The sequence below is a fragment of the Megalops cyprinoides genome, chromosome 17 (genome assembly GCF_013368585.1).
Source record: "Megalops cyprinoides isolate fMegCyp1 chromosome 17, fMegCyp1.pri, whole genome shotgun sequence".
Classification (NCBI taxonomy): domain Eukaryota; kingdom Metazoa; phylum Chordata; class Actinopteri; order Elopiformes; family Megalopidae; genus Megalops; species Megalops cyprinoides.
Window position 1 is genome coordinate 11,342,741 of NC_050599.1, and position 17,622 is coordinate 11,360,362.

General features: G+C 42.9%; 1 protein-coding gene across 6 annotated transcripts in view; it reads left to right on the forward strand.

Annotated features, from left to right (window-relative positions):
- utrn (utrophin) overlaps nucleotides 1-17,622 on the forward strand; it is a 181,854-nt gene that overhangs the window by 125,043 nt on the left and 39,189 nt on the right. For all 6 annotated transcript variants that reach the window (XM_036549529.1, XM_036549532.1, XM_036549531.1 and 3 more), the window contains 6 exons: nucleotides 4,791-4,920; nucleotides 8,567-8,835; nucleotides 9,116-9,262; nucleotides 11,152-11,230; nucleotides 12,124-12,184; nucleotides 17,334-17,395. In XM_036549529.1, coding sequence (XP_036405422.1) covers nucleotides 4,791-4,920; nucleotides 8,567-8,835; nucleotides 9,116-9,262; nucleotides 11,152-11,230; nucleotides 12,124-12,184; nucleotides 17,334-17,395 — 748 coding nt within the window. The remainder of the gene's footprint in view (nucleotides 1-4,790; nucleotides 4,921-8,566; nucleotides 8,836-9,115; nucleotides 9,263-11,151; nucleotides 11,231-12,123; nucleotides 12,185-17,333; nucleotides 17,396-17,622) is intronic.

Here is a 17,622-nt window from a genome sequence, read left to right on the forward strand (position 1 = left end):
ATTTGTGGACATTGGCACAGGACAGTAGGAGGGGAGTCAAAATAAATGGTTTTCTCTTTTGATGGATTAGCACCATTTGCGCTGGGAACCATGGGCCGTAAAGTGTGAACTGGATCAAACGCGCGTGTAAGTGGAATCTAATCTGCTACGGAGGAAAAAAGGGAGAATCGCTCACTCTGGTCCGCATCAGCTCTGAATGAACAATAACGCATCTCTGATTGATCGTCCTCATTTGTTTTGGAATCCCAATACCAGTGGTTGTGCCCCCTGATGCGCAGGTGTGTCTCCTGCGGCCCCAGTCTGGTGTGTTTTCCATTTTCCCTCTCTGCATTGGCTTTTAGGAACATTTTCCACCGTAATTTTTCAAAGTCTCAGAGATATCTCCTTTATGTGGAAATGTTACCTGTTGCATTTTTTCATTAATAAATGTGTATCCGAGAGATACAGTATGCACCGTCTGCTGGTCTGTATATTGCATTACATTTCATTTGCCTAGCAGGCATTCCTATCCAGAGCAATTTTGGTTATATTTTTTTATATGTTTTCTCTTCATACAGCTGGATATTTACTGAGGCAGTTCGGGTTATGTATCTTGCCCAAGGCTACAGCAGCTGTGTCTCACTGGGAACTTGAACCAGCCGGCTGCCTATATGAATGAATGTGCATATGAACACCCATGATATTCTGATGTCAGGGTGGACTCGGACTTTGGCAATCATTAAACAGTCTTAAAAGCTAACATATTTCTTTATTGAATATGGTGCTTGACTGAAGTGACAGGCTCATGAATGCTTGAAATGCATTATCTTGGTATATAATCTTTCTAGGTTCAAAACCTAGGTCACAGAAACCAGATGTTCCCTTTTATTGTGAGAGCAAAAAAAAAAAAAAAACCTTGTACAGTTAATTACAAGAGCAGGTTTCTGGTTCTATGTAAATTGCATTCCACAGAGCCAGAAGAACCGTAGCTTTGTTTAAGTTAACCTGGGCACGCAGACCCTAGTTTGTCATTTAACTGAAAAGTCTGCAGAGAACGTCAGTGACTGAAAGAGCGGAACATTTCTGCAGTCCTCTGTGATTTTATCAGCCACGAGTTGCCTTATCAGCAGAAGGCATAGGGAGGATAAGATTGTCCGTGGGCCATAGTTTGGACCAGTGTAAGGTTTTGTCCCATTGTACTTGGTGAAGGTCAAGGCTAGAACACGATAGAGTGCATGGATATAATATTGATAAATTGCCTGAGTGTAATTCAGAGTCTTCCAGTAGCCCTTTGAAAGTACAGTGCTGGAAAGTATGTGGTGAGCTGTGACTTCCATGTAGCGTACTCGTACATCTCTTAATTTTTTCTGCAATAGAAATTGTTTAATATTTTTCTGTGGGATCTGAATGATTAATGTCTCACATCGCTGTGCATTATCTGGAGTTGTGCCTCCATAAAGTTTTGTGAAAGGGCACCACTGAGCATGTCTCCAGTGACACACTTTTGTCTTAGAGTCGCCAATTAGGTTCAGAACCAAAACATTGCACTCATACATATTTTGAAGTAGTTGCCTGAAGCGTGGTGACAAGAATGGGGACAGAGTCAAATGGATACGGGGACTGTTGCCATAGTGATTAAGGAATCTACAGGCACACTATGTGGTGTTTTGGCAACTTTCCACAGGCGGATTCATTTGCAAGGATGCGGTCCTGTGGCAGGAAATATTGACGGCAGCTGTTCGTAAACCAGTCTGCGGTTATGACTGTACAGTTTTTTTCAGCAGTGAACTGTTGTTCACCTGCTCTTAGCTTTCTGCTGAAGTGATGTCCCTGCACAGGAAAGGGGAAAATCATTAGAACAGGGTTGACACAAAGGCATTGTGTGGGAGGTGTGGGTGACTTCATTCTCAAAGGCTCAATCGGTTTGATGACACTTTTGTTTAGAACATGAGTACAGTAAATCCTCTTTGTGCTTCCTCTCAGTTTTTTTTTATTTGTATTCTTCCAGTACGTTGATGTGTTCATTTGAAAGAAATCAATGATGGTGGAGTTTTTCTCTTGTGAGAAATCACTCACAGGGACCGAATTTTTTCACATTGAAGGAACTGTGGTTACTGTGATCATAAAAAAGAGTATAGAATGGTGCAAAATTAGCAGGAGGCATGAGTCTAATTTTAGTCTAATCACAGTTTCGAAATTATGATTTTCTTTCACATGGTTATTCACAGCGTGTTAAATAATGTGCCAAGGAGTGCTTCATCTTTCACTAAGTCTTCGTTCTCACAAGCAGTACGGTGTGTGTGTGTGTGTGTGTGTGTGTGTGTGTGTGTGTGTGTGTGTGTGTGTGTGTGTGTGTGTGTGTGTGTATTAAGGGACCCACCCAGGCTGTTCCACCCAAGGTCGGGGAGGTGGGGTCTCCTGAGCGGAGTGGGCGTGAGGGCAAGGCTGCAGGAGAGCGTCCAAACAGAGCATGGCTTAGTTGCCTCATACTTCCTCTTCTCACCCCTCCCTCTACTAAGGACAGGCTAAGTTCATCTGGGTTAGCATGAGTCACTGCAGCGCGTGGAGCTGTGCATCCATTTGCATGTAATCCTCTGTGGGCTAAATGGCTGTTACCTTGGCACAGAGAAATCGGGAGGTACCTCACAGGTTTGGACTCTCATTCTCAGATATACCAGTTTTTTCTTCTGCAAAACATGTAATCTTTATTGCTGCAGTAAAGCCAAGACATTTCTGTTTATTTTGGGTCCTGCACCATACCTGCAATAATAAAAAGCACAAATTATTCAGGAAAAGTTCTGTGGTTTATTCGATTTGAGAGTGCAGATCTAGCCTTTGAAAAAAATGATGAAACAAAACTAAACAAAATTTGGGTCAATACAAACAAGCAGGAAAATCAAAAATTCTGGCTGTGGGTTTTGAACTCAATTTAAAAGAGAAACTGTCTGTCTCAAAAGTCCTTTCATAAACTAGTTTGGGAAGTTCATTTCATTGCATGGTCCTTATATTGTTCACCAGGAGTGAAGCATTGTTTGTTTCAGTGGTGTGTACATGGTACCTTCCTCATGGGTACAGTACTCACTATTTTTATATTTTTCATTCTATGTTACAAAATCTGCAAACAGAGAAAACAGTTTTATTTTCTTTCCCTTAGAAGAATTTGATCAAAGAAACATCCTTTAATCCCATTGCTTTGTTTTTTTCTTTTTTACACTTGTGGGAGTTCCCCTCTGTTCTTGTTTACATATTCAAGTTGTTAGTCTTAATTGCAGTTTTGCCATTATAATCAGTGGAGCAGAAAGTCACGCATACTCAGCAGTGTTTTTTTCCCTATGAAAGGCTCAATGGCCAATGGCTCCTGGTGTTTTGGCATTCTCAATGTCTTCCTCTCTCAATTAAAGGGCCCTGAAGCTGTTCTTGGAACAAGGAACAGTAATTGACCTCATAATTATCATATAGCTTCTATATCTTATTTGACAGTTGAATTAATTAAAACACTTCTGCTGGAATAAAAGAATCAATTGATATTTGAAAATGAACCTCGATGATAGTTGGACACACAATAGCAAACTCTGGAGGTCAGTGGTCCTTTCAAGACTGATTGATAAAATGCTTGGGATGTTCAAACAAACACTTTCTGTGGATTGTAAAATTAAAACCATCTCCAGGTACCTCTAAAACAAGGTTATTTAGAACAGACTGAATGATAATAGTTCATAAGCCCAGCCATCTCATGAAGAATTGTATGCTGAAATTACCAGTATATCATCCTTTACGAAAACTATCTACTGTACCCACCTGGATGTGATTGTTCCCTGGGGCCATGGCTGCAGTTATGACCCCATCTTTAATGGTCATCTCTTTGCCCTTCCTATTTGGCACAGAGTAGTTACAGCATTTAGTGAGTCATTCTGGTTCCACTGGCCTTCCTTAACAACTCGAGCGATAATGTATTCTCGGCAGAGCCTGAAGGTCGCTTGCTGTCTCTCCTGCCGCGTGGGCGGGTTCGAAGTGGACCCTCAGTTTGTGCCTCGGGGCCACCGTGCAATGAGTGACAATCCTTGAGCAAGCAGTTTATTTGGAGGCTCAGCTAATTTCACAGTGACCTCAGGGAAATGTCACATTGGCCCTCCACAAGCTCGCTCGATTGCTGCCCAGCCACCCCCACCCCCTGCTTTCATTCAGAGAGGACATTTTAAATTAGTGCCTCCACATGAATCATTATGGAGATATTGTTATGGTACCTCTTATATTGATTAAGCCTCAATGTAAAATTTCCTGTCGTTGCCTTTGGTTTCTGCGAGGAGCTATTGTTGTTGTAAAGTGGTTGCTTTAAAATTTGGAGTGAAATTGATTGCTTGAGATATCTTTGTCACTGAGCTCATTCTAAGCAATGAAGACGGAAATGGAGATATGTGAGATTTGCTTTAATTAAATCTCATGGCAACAGTGTTTGTTCTTAAGGTTTAGAGGCAGAATTATACAATATAATTGCAAACAAATTAGATCGTGAAAGTCATTGTTATCAGATCAGTGAAAGAAAGTTTTGCTTAACTTTTGTAGCTCTTAATGACAGTAAGGTTTATGTGTTTTGTGCATGGATTGAATCTGAGCCTTAATTGCCTTTTAGGATAAAATGCTGTTTTTCACGCTGCTGTTCCTCCTATCATTGCCAACACCCGATACAAATGGGGCTGTCATGCTTGCAGCACAAAGCTATACCTGCAACCCGTTTTCAGACTCACGGCTGTTTGCTCTCCCATTCGTTCAAAGCCAGATTTGACCCTGTCCTCTTGTTCTGTGCGTTCCAGGCCCTACGGAGTGAGCTGAAGGATCGGGAGCCAGTGGTGGTCGGCACTCTGGACCAGGCCCGCATGTTTCTGGCCGATCAGCCCATCGAGGGCCCAGAGGAACCACGGAGGAACCTGCAGCCCAAAACAGGTGAGCAGGGTGAGAGCCCAGACATGTTCTAGTGGGTAATGGGTAATGGCAATGGAAGCTTTTTGAAAGCGTTCCCTTATTTGAGGATTTTAAAGTTAAATGCTTCAGGATTTAAGGTAAAGTTTGGCCTCATCAACCACTATCACTGTGCTTATGATTTCCCTCCTACCCAAACTTGATGCTTTTGTGGAAACTCTACACACGTAAATTTTATAGACAGACATTATACATGAATAAGAAATCTTGGAAAGGTGCATGGGGAATGCTTAGGGTGGGGGCTGCTTTGATATAACTCTAAATTGAACATGTTCCATTAATATAGATACACTGATCACAGTTCAGCAGCATAGTTGGCGCTTGTATCCACCACACCCTGACAGACTGACTTAGGAACATTTGTGATGGAGCTCAGACTTATGAATGCCTCCTGCACCCATCCCCCCCGCTCCTCCAACCTCAGATGTCTGGAGTGATAACTGTGGAGACAGGGCAGGACTTCATTAGACACGGCTCTCATTTCCTTGTGGCATAATTTACTGACATCTTGCAAAGTGTTCTAATCCCATGCGACTCGCCTCTGCTGGTGCAGTCTTTTTTTTTGTGTCAGGTTTCAGCCCCTGTCCCTGAGGCACATGGATTCTGTGTGCCTCAGTGTACGTCAGTCCGTTTTACTTTTTCCTCTGCCTGCATGTCACCTCTTCCACTTCAGTTTTGCTCAATCATAACCCATCATCTGATCTCAGTGCCCTCCATGAAGAAAAGTAACGGCAATTCTTCACCCACTTAAACTCTCCCTTATTGCAGCACAGTGGGCTCAGATGTTATTTACTGATGTTTACGCTGGCAGACCGCCCTGTTTGGCTCAGCTATCAGCATCTTGCAGGTACACATCAGTTGTTGTGTCCTGTTTTTGTTGAGGTCCACAGCAGCAACGGTCAATTTGCCTTACAGTTTTAAAAGTTGTTTTTTTTTATTAATAGTTCTTGTGGAATGTGGAGCTCGCTTTGATACCAGTGCTAGTTTATGTGATGTGAGGTTGAGAAGATGCTGTTTTGTGACCAAGCGGGTTCTCACATCTGTCTGCCAAGTTGTGTTAGCCCTGCATCATTCACAGACACAGGGGATTGCTGTAGAGTAGGTTAACATTAGTATTGCTAGCAGTCCTCCAGCCTCACACACTTATATTTCCTGCTGGGATTGGCAGGTGTTACAGGCAATCAGAATTTTTTTTACAGAATCCAGACCCAGGTCATCAGTGAAAACCATCACAACCCACAGAGCTTTCAATGTGTTGTCATGTAGCTGAATGGCCAGCAGGGGCAGTGTGTTATTTCTCTTTGAGTGACGCAGACTGTGAGGGACTAAATGTTAATAGAAAGGTTAAAACCATTGTCAGTGGCTTGATCCCTGGTCGTCATGGGACTGCAAATTGACATCAGTACATTGATGGTCTAAAGCATATGAACTCTGGGGGCTGCAGGGTCAATTGCAAAAGAAGAACAAAAATCTTACTGCTCCCTATCATGTGCGCATCTTGGTTATGTCATGTCATCAGGTCACATTATTTCAATGTCTTCACAACACATAGATATTTGCACAATTATTGTTCAAAATAATCAGTTTAATAAAACGACTAGCTATGCTACTGTTAATTGCACCTCAACAAATCTTTGTTCAGAAACAAAGCTACCTGATATTGAGATTGATTGTGTTCTTTCTGCATCACTTTACAAATCATAAGGTATTATCATATAAAACTGCAAGGAAGTTTACATATTTGGTATGCTGTTGAATGTCTCTGGAAATTAGCAGGTCTGACCTGAACCCTCTGAAGGTTTGGAGGTGTGTTTGTCTGAACGCAGTTTGCAACTTTAAAATTTTGAACCTCATCATTCATATTCGGCAGACATTTTAGCACTTACTACCTTGTGTTCCTAAGTGGCTGTTGGATTGTAATCCCCTCCACCACACTGTCAGCTGGGGAACAGAGAAAGGCTACCAAAGCTGAGAAAGTGAAAGTGGCTTTTTATACCATAATTATGGATTTTTTGACATGACAGTGAGAATAGACAGCAGGAAAGCACTTAGTGACATTGACATACATAATAACAAGAACTGTACACGCTAGAAACTAAGTTAACAAATGTAAGAGCAAAATTATTGTCAGTAACTTTGACGTGCAAGATGTCTGTAGTATATTGATGGCCTTTTAATTCTGTTTACTAAAAATGTGAGAATGACATCCTGAAGGCTTGGGACTTTTTGTCAGTATACAGATTGTCACAGCAAGAATCACAGAAAGGCAAAACTTGCTTTTCAGGACAGCCGCGCAAACAAGTGACACTGTCATCCTTTCAGCACAGAGGACACATATTCTCATACATACAGAGTACAGGGAGAAGGTATTACATAACCAAGGTGGGCCTCAGCTAGCTGGAAAATAATGATGGGGAGCCTTGGACTGTGAAAGTTTGGCAACTCTGGGACTTAATGACTGGTGACAACACTATGACAGCATGAGCCATCAAGCCCCAGGCAGTGCTCTAGATGGATATTAATTGTGGTCCATCAATCCTGTGAAAGTGCAGAGCACTGTGAAGGAAAAGCTAGTCCTTGTCCCATAGCAGTTCTGCTGTTTTTTTTTCCTTAGAAGTTGCTCTGTTGTAGCTACATGAGTGTGAGTCAAAGTGATGATAAAATGTTTCTGTGGTGACTCTGTGAATATTTTCTTAGAGAAGTGTTCTGTTTTATTTCAGAGCTTTTAAACATTTGGCAAATATGAGAAGTGATTTCATTACCTTCAAAACATGGAATTTTCATCTGTCCATTTTTATGCCACACAGGCATAGATACAAGGCAGCTGTTTTTTTGGTTAAATGCAGTGCTTAACCTTGGTCATCAGAATGAATAAAATTGAGATACATGTTAAATGTCTGTCCTTTTGAGAAGCAGAGCTGTGTTCTGGGTGGTTAAGGCCTGGTATTACTTACAGCTGCAGCCAAGGTGTTGGGCCTTTCAAAGACTTACTGTTTGTAAATTGGAGGGGTTGACTTTGCTGATAAGATTCAAAATATAACCTGTATCTAACAGGGCTTGAGACAAATGATATTCTTTTCGGAAGAGGTGAATGCAGTAACCATTGAAATGAACCGCAGAGAAAATACTTCATAGAGGGCTCTAATTGGTAATATACAGTACCAGTCAAAAGTCACACTTTTGGACATACTTTTCTTTCTTTATTTTGACTATTTTCCACATTTTAGAATAATAGTAAATGCATTAAAAATGTGAAAACCCCAACAGTGTTCAAAAAAGTGTTAAGAACAAATCAAAATCTCATATTTTAGATTTTTCATAATAGCCAAAAAATAATTTTTAAAATAAAAATTTTTCGGAAGGAAAAATTCACTATTTATATTTGTCTAAGAAAAAAATATCAAGCATTTAAGTATAAGTCTTTAGATCAAAATGTCTTTGAATACATGTTAGCATAATCAGGTGTGTCCAAACTTTTGACTGGTACTATAGGTGCTGATGACATCCATAGAACCTCTGTAGGTGCCATTAAAGTGGATCAGCAATGGGACTTATCACCATGCAATGGCTCTCCCTGTCCCCACCCCCCACCCCCTCTCCGTCCCCTCAGAGCTGACGCCTGAGGAGAAGGCCCAGCGAGTGGCCAAAGCCATCCGGAAGCAGACAGCCGAGGTGCGTGAGCGTTGGGAGCGCCTCAGCGCCAACGCAGACAGCTGGCAGCAGCAGGTGGACAAGGCACTGGAGAAATTGCAGGACCTCCGGGGTGCCATGGACCAGCTGGACCTGAGGCTGGCCGAGGCCGAGGACACGAGGGCGGGCTGGCAGCCCGTGGGCGACCTGCTCATCGACTCCCTGCAGGACCACATCGAGAAGACCACTGTGAGTGCAGTTAGCCGGGTCAGCCGGCGCATGCAGCCATAATTTTGTGAAAAATTTTCTTTGCCAGGGTTATATCACCTCAAAGTTTCACACACACAATGCAAATTTGACATGCTCAGCTCCCAATTTAGGTAATTTTAGTTTTGCTAAATTTTACAGACTGGTGTAATGTTTGAGTCCTTATTTTTTCTTTGCATTTGGTAATATCCACATAGCAAAAGACAAACTTGCTGCATGACCGATGTAACCATTGACTGGTGCCCTCTGTGTTTAACCCCAGGCCTTCAGGGAGGAGATTGCACCGCTGAAGCAGGACGTGCGGGTTGTGAACGAGCTCGCCAGTCAGCTGACGCCCCTCGACGTTCAGCTCTCCTCAAACACGTCCAGGCAGCTCGACGACCTCAACATGCGTTGGAAACTCTTGCAGGTGGGGTACACCTTTGGGGTCCTTTGGGGTTCGCCTGTACTCACACACTGACTGACAGATGCTCTGAGGTAACTGGCAGCGCAGATCCCCAAGGTTTATTATTTTTTCGACAGGGCTGCGCTTCGTACCAATCAAAACACAAACCCAGTACTGAGCCTGCTACTGTTACCTTCGTGGTGAGACTGGGAGCGAGCGTTTCAGTTTGAGGTGGACTGTAGATTGTCTGCCACTCGGGCAGGCAGCGAGGCGGTAAAATACTGGTCAAATGCAGTAGCACCCACACCCTGCCTGAAGAAAGCTCATTATGTCTAGAAGGGCCTGTATTTGCTTTGAGCTCTGGAGCGTGACATAGATGCCAGTACCAGCCATGATATATATGCAGTTCTTGACAAAGGAAGGGGTGATGTTCTGACAGCAGAAGTTTCTCTGTGACAGACATGTAAAGCCTGGGTATTTCATCAGTATAATTTTTTTTTTTTTTAAAGAATGTGACAGTATAAAATTCATTTTTAGAATATGTGCTCCCATTGGTCTTGCCCGCTGCCCCTGGTGAAGGCCCCTGCGTTTTAGATGCACGTCCTTGTCCTGTCTCCCAGCATGGCATATCGCTGCACTTGTAACGGACTTCACTGGGTTCGGTTATTGAGTGTCACAGTGTGATTGATCAGAGCTGTTGGAGGACAATGCTAATGAGGCCACCTTTAAAAGCAATGCCCTATGGGAGTAAACGTATCCCTGACTCCAGAGCCAGAGATCAAATAACTACTGTCGGACTACACAGTGGCCAAGAGTGTCCTTTATTGCCCTTTGAACATAAACAACCTTATTGTTCCAAAAACTGACAGGATTTTAATGTAATAGCACAGTTCACAGCCTCACAATTAAATATATTTATATTCAACAATTCAAATCTGGAAAACTCTTTCTCAACTTAGGCAAAAGTAGAACTATAGAAAGTTTTTGTATCAAAATCTGGGGCACAAGTGAAAGAACTAGCTGTCAGAGACTGACAGAGGGGAGACGCCTGAGCATTCATGTCACTTTGATGCCTTTATTGAAAATGTTTAATACCCTGTTGTGGTAAAGAAATCTCAGCAACAATGCACTTGGGCAGGGCCTTATTGATGGGGCTGTTCAGGGCACCAGAACGGCTTTGTTAGCTTTTAGCAAATTGTCTCATTCAATGAGCCTTTGACTGGAAACATACAGCCTGTTTTTCCATTGGAAATTGATTATTGCTCAGTGCGGTCACGCACTCAACTTAAGCTCTTAAGTTTGACAGATGCTGGGTGGGGTGACTGCTCTCGCTCTCGCCACAGTCAGGATGAGGATCATTGATTCCCATACGTGTACCATTCAGTTGATTATAAAGGGCCACGTCTACAAAGAAAAATCAGTATTTCCTTCAGTAATTGTAAAGACCCAGGGGCTGTTCTTACAGCAGGGACCCGTGGGAGAGTCCCACTGCTGACACCACTCTGCTGGATTCCTCATGATTAGAAAAGACTCGGCAATGTTCACGCAGTGTCTAATCAATAAAGCTAGCACGAGGGAGTCTGTTACTGCCCTGAAGGCATTAGGGGAGCTCTTACCACCCTCCTTGTTGGTATAACCAAACTGCATTGATCGACACTTTAGACGCAGGAAGGGTGCGGCTGTTTTGCTCAAAGCCTGCACCTGTGTAGCCCCTGATGAGCTAAGTTTGAAAAGGGCACAGCAGACATTGCTGTAGGTTATCAATGGGGGGGGCTCTCAGTCCTGATCGCCCCCCTGTGTCACAGTTTCGGCTGCGGCTCCTGAGTAGCTAGCTCCAGGCGCTGCTTTGCCCTTCTGTGGGTGGCGTCTCTGCAGAAGAGTTCAAAGTGTGGTGGTGTGTCACTGTTTTGCAGGTGGCTGTAGAGGAGAGACTCAAGCAGTTGCAGGAGGCCCACCGGGACTTTGGACCCTCGTCCCAGCACTTCTTGTCCAGTAAGGATCCATGGTGCCAACCCCTCCACCCCCACCCACTGCCTGCCTTTCTGCCCTTTCTGAAATTCTGATTTCCTTCAACAGACTTGACATGCACAGGCCTCAGCAAATTGACGTAACCTGCCTGTTAATGATTCAGAGGTTAAATGTGCTACTTCCTCCGCTTCCCTTGCAGATGAAGCAGCCATTAAGTCAAAGTGGGAAGCCGGCTTCCTCTTACCTCTCCATTTGCGGGAATTAGGCAGGAATGTGGCGTATCTTTGGACCTCTCGTCCTCATATTTCAGCACTTATCTGCATAGATTTAGCATCCTCTCTGCACCGTAATCTGACACTGGGACTGGAAGTCACTCCCATCTGATTGTTGGCTGGACGGGCAGAAACAGGAGAAATGTTTCTGTGACTGTAATGAGTGAAACACCGCAGTTGAGATGACCTTGTTTCATATGTCAAATGCTATTCTTTTGTCTGAGTGATGCAACAGGATCTGGAGGAAACAAAGATGAATATTTCAGTCATTTAGATGTAACAGGAATCTTGATTTTGTTATCCCTTTATGGCTGTGGCAGCCCACATCTGTTAAATTTTCACTTTTGAGGAGCTGAATTCTGTTAGTTCTGTATTTTATATATACTGTATGACAGTGTGTGTTCCAGTTTCACTGGGAAGATCCATAAAAATCCATAAAATCCTTTGGTACACATAGATTTGAGAATCTCTCTGACCTTTTTAATTTCCAGAAAATCCCTGCAAAACGTGTTGTTGTTTTAGCCATATTCATTGGAACTGCAGGGTGCCAGGAAAATAGGCATGACAGGTACAATCTGCAGCAACTTTATATTTTTGAAGTACCATATTTTATTTAATTTGAGACCCTCTCCTTTTTCTTCTCAGCCTCAGTGCAGCTGCCATGGCAGAGGGCTGTGTCCCAAAATAAGGTTCCATACTACATCAAGTAAGTCTCCTTTTTTACTGTTACTCACTTGGCCATATTAGGGATACTACATATTGGTATGTCCTTGTAAAAATTTGTGACTCCAGGGCTCACTGCAAGAGCAACACCCGCACATAGACTTCATCCATTTTCCTTACAGTATTTTGTAATACAGCACCAACAATACATCGATTTGTGAGATACTTCATCATACATCACATCGCACTCACATTCAGACTGCTGGTTGTGTGCATAAATATTTCTCACTAATCTCTCACTAAACTCTCTCTAACGAGATGGAGAGATTAGCATTGATATCTAGATTTTCACAGAATGCTTGCCAGCCACCCCTGATACACTGCCGAAGGAGAGACAGTTGTCCTTTGAACACCTGTAGTTTGTTTTGCCCAGGAGCTTGTATTTGAAAGGATGGGACATGAAAGGGAAAGCTCTCTAAAAGGCTCCATGAGGTAGCAACATCTGTCTGGGTTTGCATATGTTGTCCTCTGAGTGCCCGATTTCTGAACCAATCCCTGTCAGCAAGGTTATCACCACCATATGGCCCAGAGAAGTCCTTCATCATACAGCAGGGGCTTACCATGTGCCGAATGGTGTACTCTTTAATGGAAAATTACCACAATGGAATGAAGCAACCTATTGAATTTTTCCAGTTTTATTCTCACTGATTAGAATGCTGCACTGTGCTTGCAGCGTCGATAATTAACAGTTACTCCTCTGACTCGGCAGTAAGCTAGCGGAAACCCAGAAAGGAATGTGGTTAATCAGAGGTCACTTAATGTGTGATGAAATTAGAGCTGTGTGTGGATCACTCTTGACACATTCATTTGTCTCTCATCAGCAACCTCCAGAGCCACACAAAAGGGAATAAATTAAACCGTGCCCCAGATCCTGGAAATGTGAAGTGACATAGCGGCAAGGGAATTGGTGACACAGGCCTGCTTACACAGGGTGAAAGCAGTAGCTTGACGCAGTGCTTTTCCAAGTGTCATATACTGACAAACTTGACGAAGAGAAATATAAATTCTCTTGCAGCTAGTAAGAGTTTCCACAAGTTACACACTTTTTTTTTCCTTCAGGTCTCTTTATAATTTTGTCCTCAAATGATTCACACTCCATTGAGTGTGATTCGTAGTATACCGTCATTAAGTCATGAAATTCAAAGGATTAAGGCACTTTAGAAACAGAGTAGGAAAATGCAGATTTTTAGAGAGTGAAGTTTTAAAATATGTCATTGAGAGACCTGACAGCATTTATTAGTTTTGGTTTGCCATCTTGTACTGTAGGATTTTTTTTTTTAATTCTTATTGGTTGTATACTCAGGATTTTTTAACAGCTATTCCATAATTCTATTTACAGGAGTATTGTTTAAAATGTAATTAACATAATATTGTTCAAGTTGGAATATTTCTGCTTGGCAAAGCTCAGGGTCTTGTTCTGAAACCAGCCACATCTGTTAGATCTCCACGATGACACACTTCACTGATGACTCTAATCAAGTGTCTGGCAGGTTGAGGGACTCTCTCCTTTATTCTATCTGCCACTGCATTAGCGGTGCTTTTCAGCGTGACAACAGATAGTGGGGAAGAGAGCCTCCCAGGCAAGAGAGCAGACAAAAGCAGAAAATGTAATTGCTACAGGAAGAAGCTGGCATGGGCGCGTCATGTCTCCAGTGGAGTGGATAAGGACTGGACAACTAGTGTGAGGGAGTGTGCCCACAGAGGCCAAGGCTGGCAGAGAACCAGATGGGGAGTTAAAATCTGTGAATTTGATGGACTGGGATGTAACAGGGTAACAGCTGCCATTGTCCTGCAGTGGATTGACCATTGCGGCTGCTGCTGCTGCTGCTAATTAGCTTGAAAATGTCAGCTTGAAGTCCTCCAAAACTGGCCAAACTCTCTGAGTTGAGATGCTGGCCCTGTAGACTACCTCCTTATGTGTTGTGTGGCTTCTCTCACGCTGGGGATTTGTGTGGAAGTATATTGACTAGCCTTAGCCTAAAGAGCCAGAGTGTGTATCATGGAGTCACCTACTGGAGACCCATGGGACCAGGCTTGTATCTCAAAAGAGGGGTTTAACTCTGAGGTGAATCACAGGTATTGCAACTTTGAACACTAAACCTTTAATAACCGCAGTACATATCCAGATGTATAAATAGGCATTACATAAAGGCAAGTTCTGTTAGTCAACAGCTGATACACCTCGGTACACTTCCAATGTATCAGCACACTGGCTGTTCAGGAAGTGTTTCTATGGACACGTCTCATTCCTTGTTTATTGCTCATGTGGTGAGGAGGAGGCAGGAACTTCAGTTAAGTAATGCAGGAAATGTCAGGGTAGATGTTGTTATGTTGTTTTTGTAAGCACGCTCATTATGTGAGATCAATAGCCAGATTTAGCTCGCAAAACTATTTCTGCCTTTTTTTTCCCCTTCTGGTGGAGCAGTGCAAAACACCACATCAGTTTTCTCTTGCAGAGAAGTTCTCACAAACGCATACAGAGATTGCTGCAGCATACTATTAAAAAGCACCTTTTTCATTCAGAAGTAATGATTCGTACATTATTTCTTGGTCATATAAATATATTTCATATACATACATGTATGTTTTTTTTAAACGGTCTATATCCCTCCTACCGTTGACTTTCAAGCTTGCTATTTTGTCAGCTGATGATGACTGGGAGCTTACTGCAGCAGAACAAATTTGGCTTTGTTCTGTCAGGATAGGGATGGGTATGTCAGCAGTCTGTTCTAGTGTCACCACCCTGATGACGTCAGTGGAGAATATACCCTCCCTCTACCTGGCACCTCCTTCACTGTGATGCATTGTGGGACTTGTAGTGTGAAAAACAGCTGTTGGCTGCGTCCAAGTGTTTTGGAGGGTTGCATTTGTCTCGTTTCTGTGTGTGAGAGCAGAGGTTGTCACTGTGAGACGAACATAATGTGCAATTAAAAATTCCAAAAAGGGTTGCTTGAAGGGCACAGGGGAAGCATTAAGTACAACCGGTGTCCAAGCTTCTCATTGTGCATTAAACTGCAGCACTGAATCGAGAAACAAAGCCTCTAGGATTGTAAAGTGCCATTCAGCTCGAACACAAATGGCTGTTGCTGGTATACCCGCCCTCACTCTCAGCTGGAGAATATGGCATTTTTTTGGCCATCAGATTCTGCCAGGGAGACTAAGCTATTTGCTAACTAATCACACAGCCACAGGAGTTCACCTCACTGTGGTGTGAAAATGCTGGCTTAACCCACAGTGCAAACACATCACCATGGCTGAATACGCAAGGGCCATGGAGACACCTCACCGCATGTATATCCTTGATTCATACTGTGCCTGAACGAGGTAATATGTCCATTTGTATTCACTTGTATATATTTATGTATTTATTCATGGATCTCAAAATGCACTCTCTTCATTTTTAGCACTTGTTTTTGAGGGCGGGATGTTAATTGGAATGTATCAAGAGTTGTGTGTTCCATGGTGAGCATTTTATGGAAAACCTTGGCCATGGGACTTTGTTAAACTGACTGCGTCAGCACCCATAAATGTGCAGGAAGATCATCGTTTCTATTACTTTTTCAAGGTGAGGATCTTGAGAAAGTACAACACTGCACAAACAGTGCTCTGATAACTACAGTGTGCTGAGAATAGTCCCTTGGTGTTCTGTTGTAAGGCTGTTGTTCAGTGGGAGTAGCTTAATGTAAATCAGGAAGGGCAGCCAGAGAACAGTATGCTCTTTAGACATGTCTTTCCACATCTCAGATTCATCCCAAATTCCCTTTGATGTTGTTCCTACGCTCTCTGTTGATGGTACACTATTATGTTGTTTATGCTGAATGCTCTTGGCAGGAATTCACCAGCGCTACTAGACAAACCGTTCAGACGTATCTTTAGTAACATAAAAGGCCCTCTCTCAAAACCTCAAAACAGCATTCACAAGATGACTTTTCTCCAGCCTCCAGGCTCAGTGGGGGGGGGGGGGGGGGTCTGTCCATCTGAGCCAGGCTGAGTTGGGAAGTTGCTTTGCATATGGGTTCCTATGGGGTATAGGTTCAAACCCCAAGTGAAGTACGTGCTTTGTGTTGCCCTAGGAGGACTTACCAGTATGCAGCTGATTTAGAGATTTCTTAGGTGAGAAACTTCCAGCCAGTGGAATAGATGATGAATAATAATGAACACCTGCTGATGGCAGCCGAGGCCTTTTCCCTGTAGTACCCTGTCAGCATTATTTTAGGATCTGATCCAATTTTTTTATGTCTTGTCCCTTGGTGCACATATCTGCCGTATCTTTCATGCGACACTTAAGAAATCACAAATGCGGTAAGATGCAGTGTTATTTTATATGGTTATCGGGAAAACATCTCACGGTAATGAGGTAAGCCTGGGAATACAAGCACCGTAGCTTTTGGTTACAAATGCTGTTTTCCTTCTAGCCTTGTCATTTTGTTTTGCCCATCTGCATGTGGATGTACAGCTACATCTTACAGCTAGATGCTCAAGAGATGCAGCTGTAAGATGTAGCTGTACACGAAATGAATTTGGGGTGAGAGATGTCAAACAATGAATCAAAACTCTGCCCAGCATGGTTTTATTTATTTATTTTTTGGTTAATTGTGGTGGGAGATAGCAAGGAGGTCTGACGTGTGATGAGAAGATTAAAACATTTTGCGGAGCAGATGAGCTCCTTGGGCAGCGCGGCATGAGTGAGACGCTGATTTGAAGCCTACAGGAGTATTTTGTTTCTCAATCCGTGGTTCTCAGAATTGCATTATCCAAGCACCGAAGTAAACAACTTCTGCAGGCATGGAAGTCATGCAGAGAATTTCCTCAGCTGCAGGAATAGTACTGTCATTGATTCATCCGAAACAAATCCGAAAAAAAAGTTATGTTTGCATACACATTTGACAGTTTTAAGACAATTTATTTGCACTGTTAATTATATCAATGGCGTAAAATGCCTGGGTATATTTATGTCGTAGTTTTTCATACAAGACATTCCATAAAACTGAATTATGTGTTGGTTGGAGTGCAGATTGAACCAAAGACATCAGAATGGAGTGGAGTGAGGACAGGCGTGATGTGGAATCTGGAACAAGCGTGTTTGTCGGATTGAAAACTCAACGCATCGTCTTTTCTTTGATGTCTTTCAGCCATCAGACTCAGACGACCTGCTGGGACCATCCGAAAATGACAGAGCTGTTCCAGTCACTTGGTATGACACGACACCCCTCTCCTCTTTAAAGCTCAGTCACACACCCCTCTGGTGTAAATCACGTCCTCATTAACAGTTAACACTTCAGCATCCACAGGACAGCTTCCGGTGAATAATGCTTAGGCAGTATCTGTGTCAGTGTGATGGAAATTTATGCTTCTCTCACATTTGCTTTTATGGGTCCTTGCCAGACACTATGCATGCTATAATATTACGATTATCTTCTC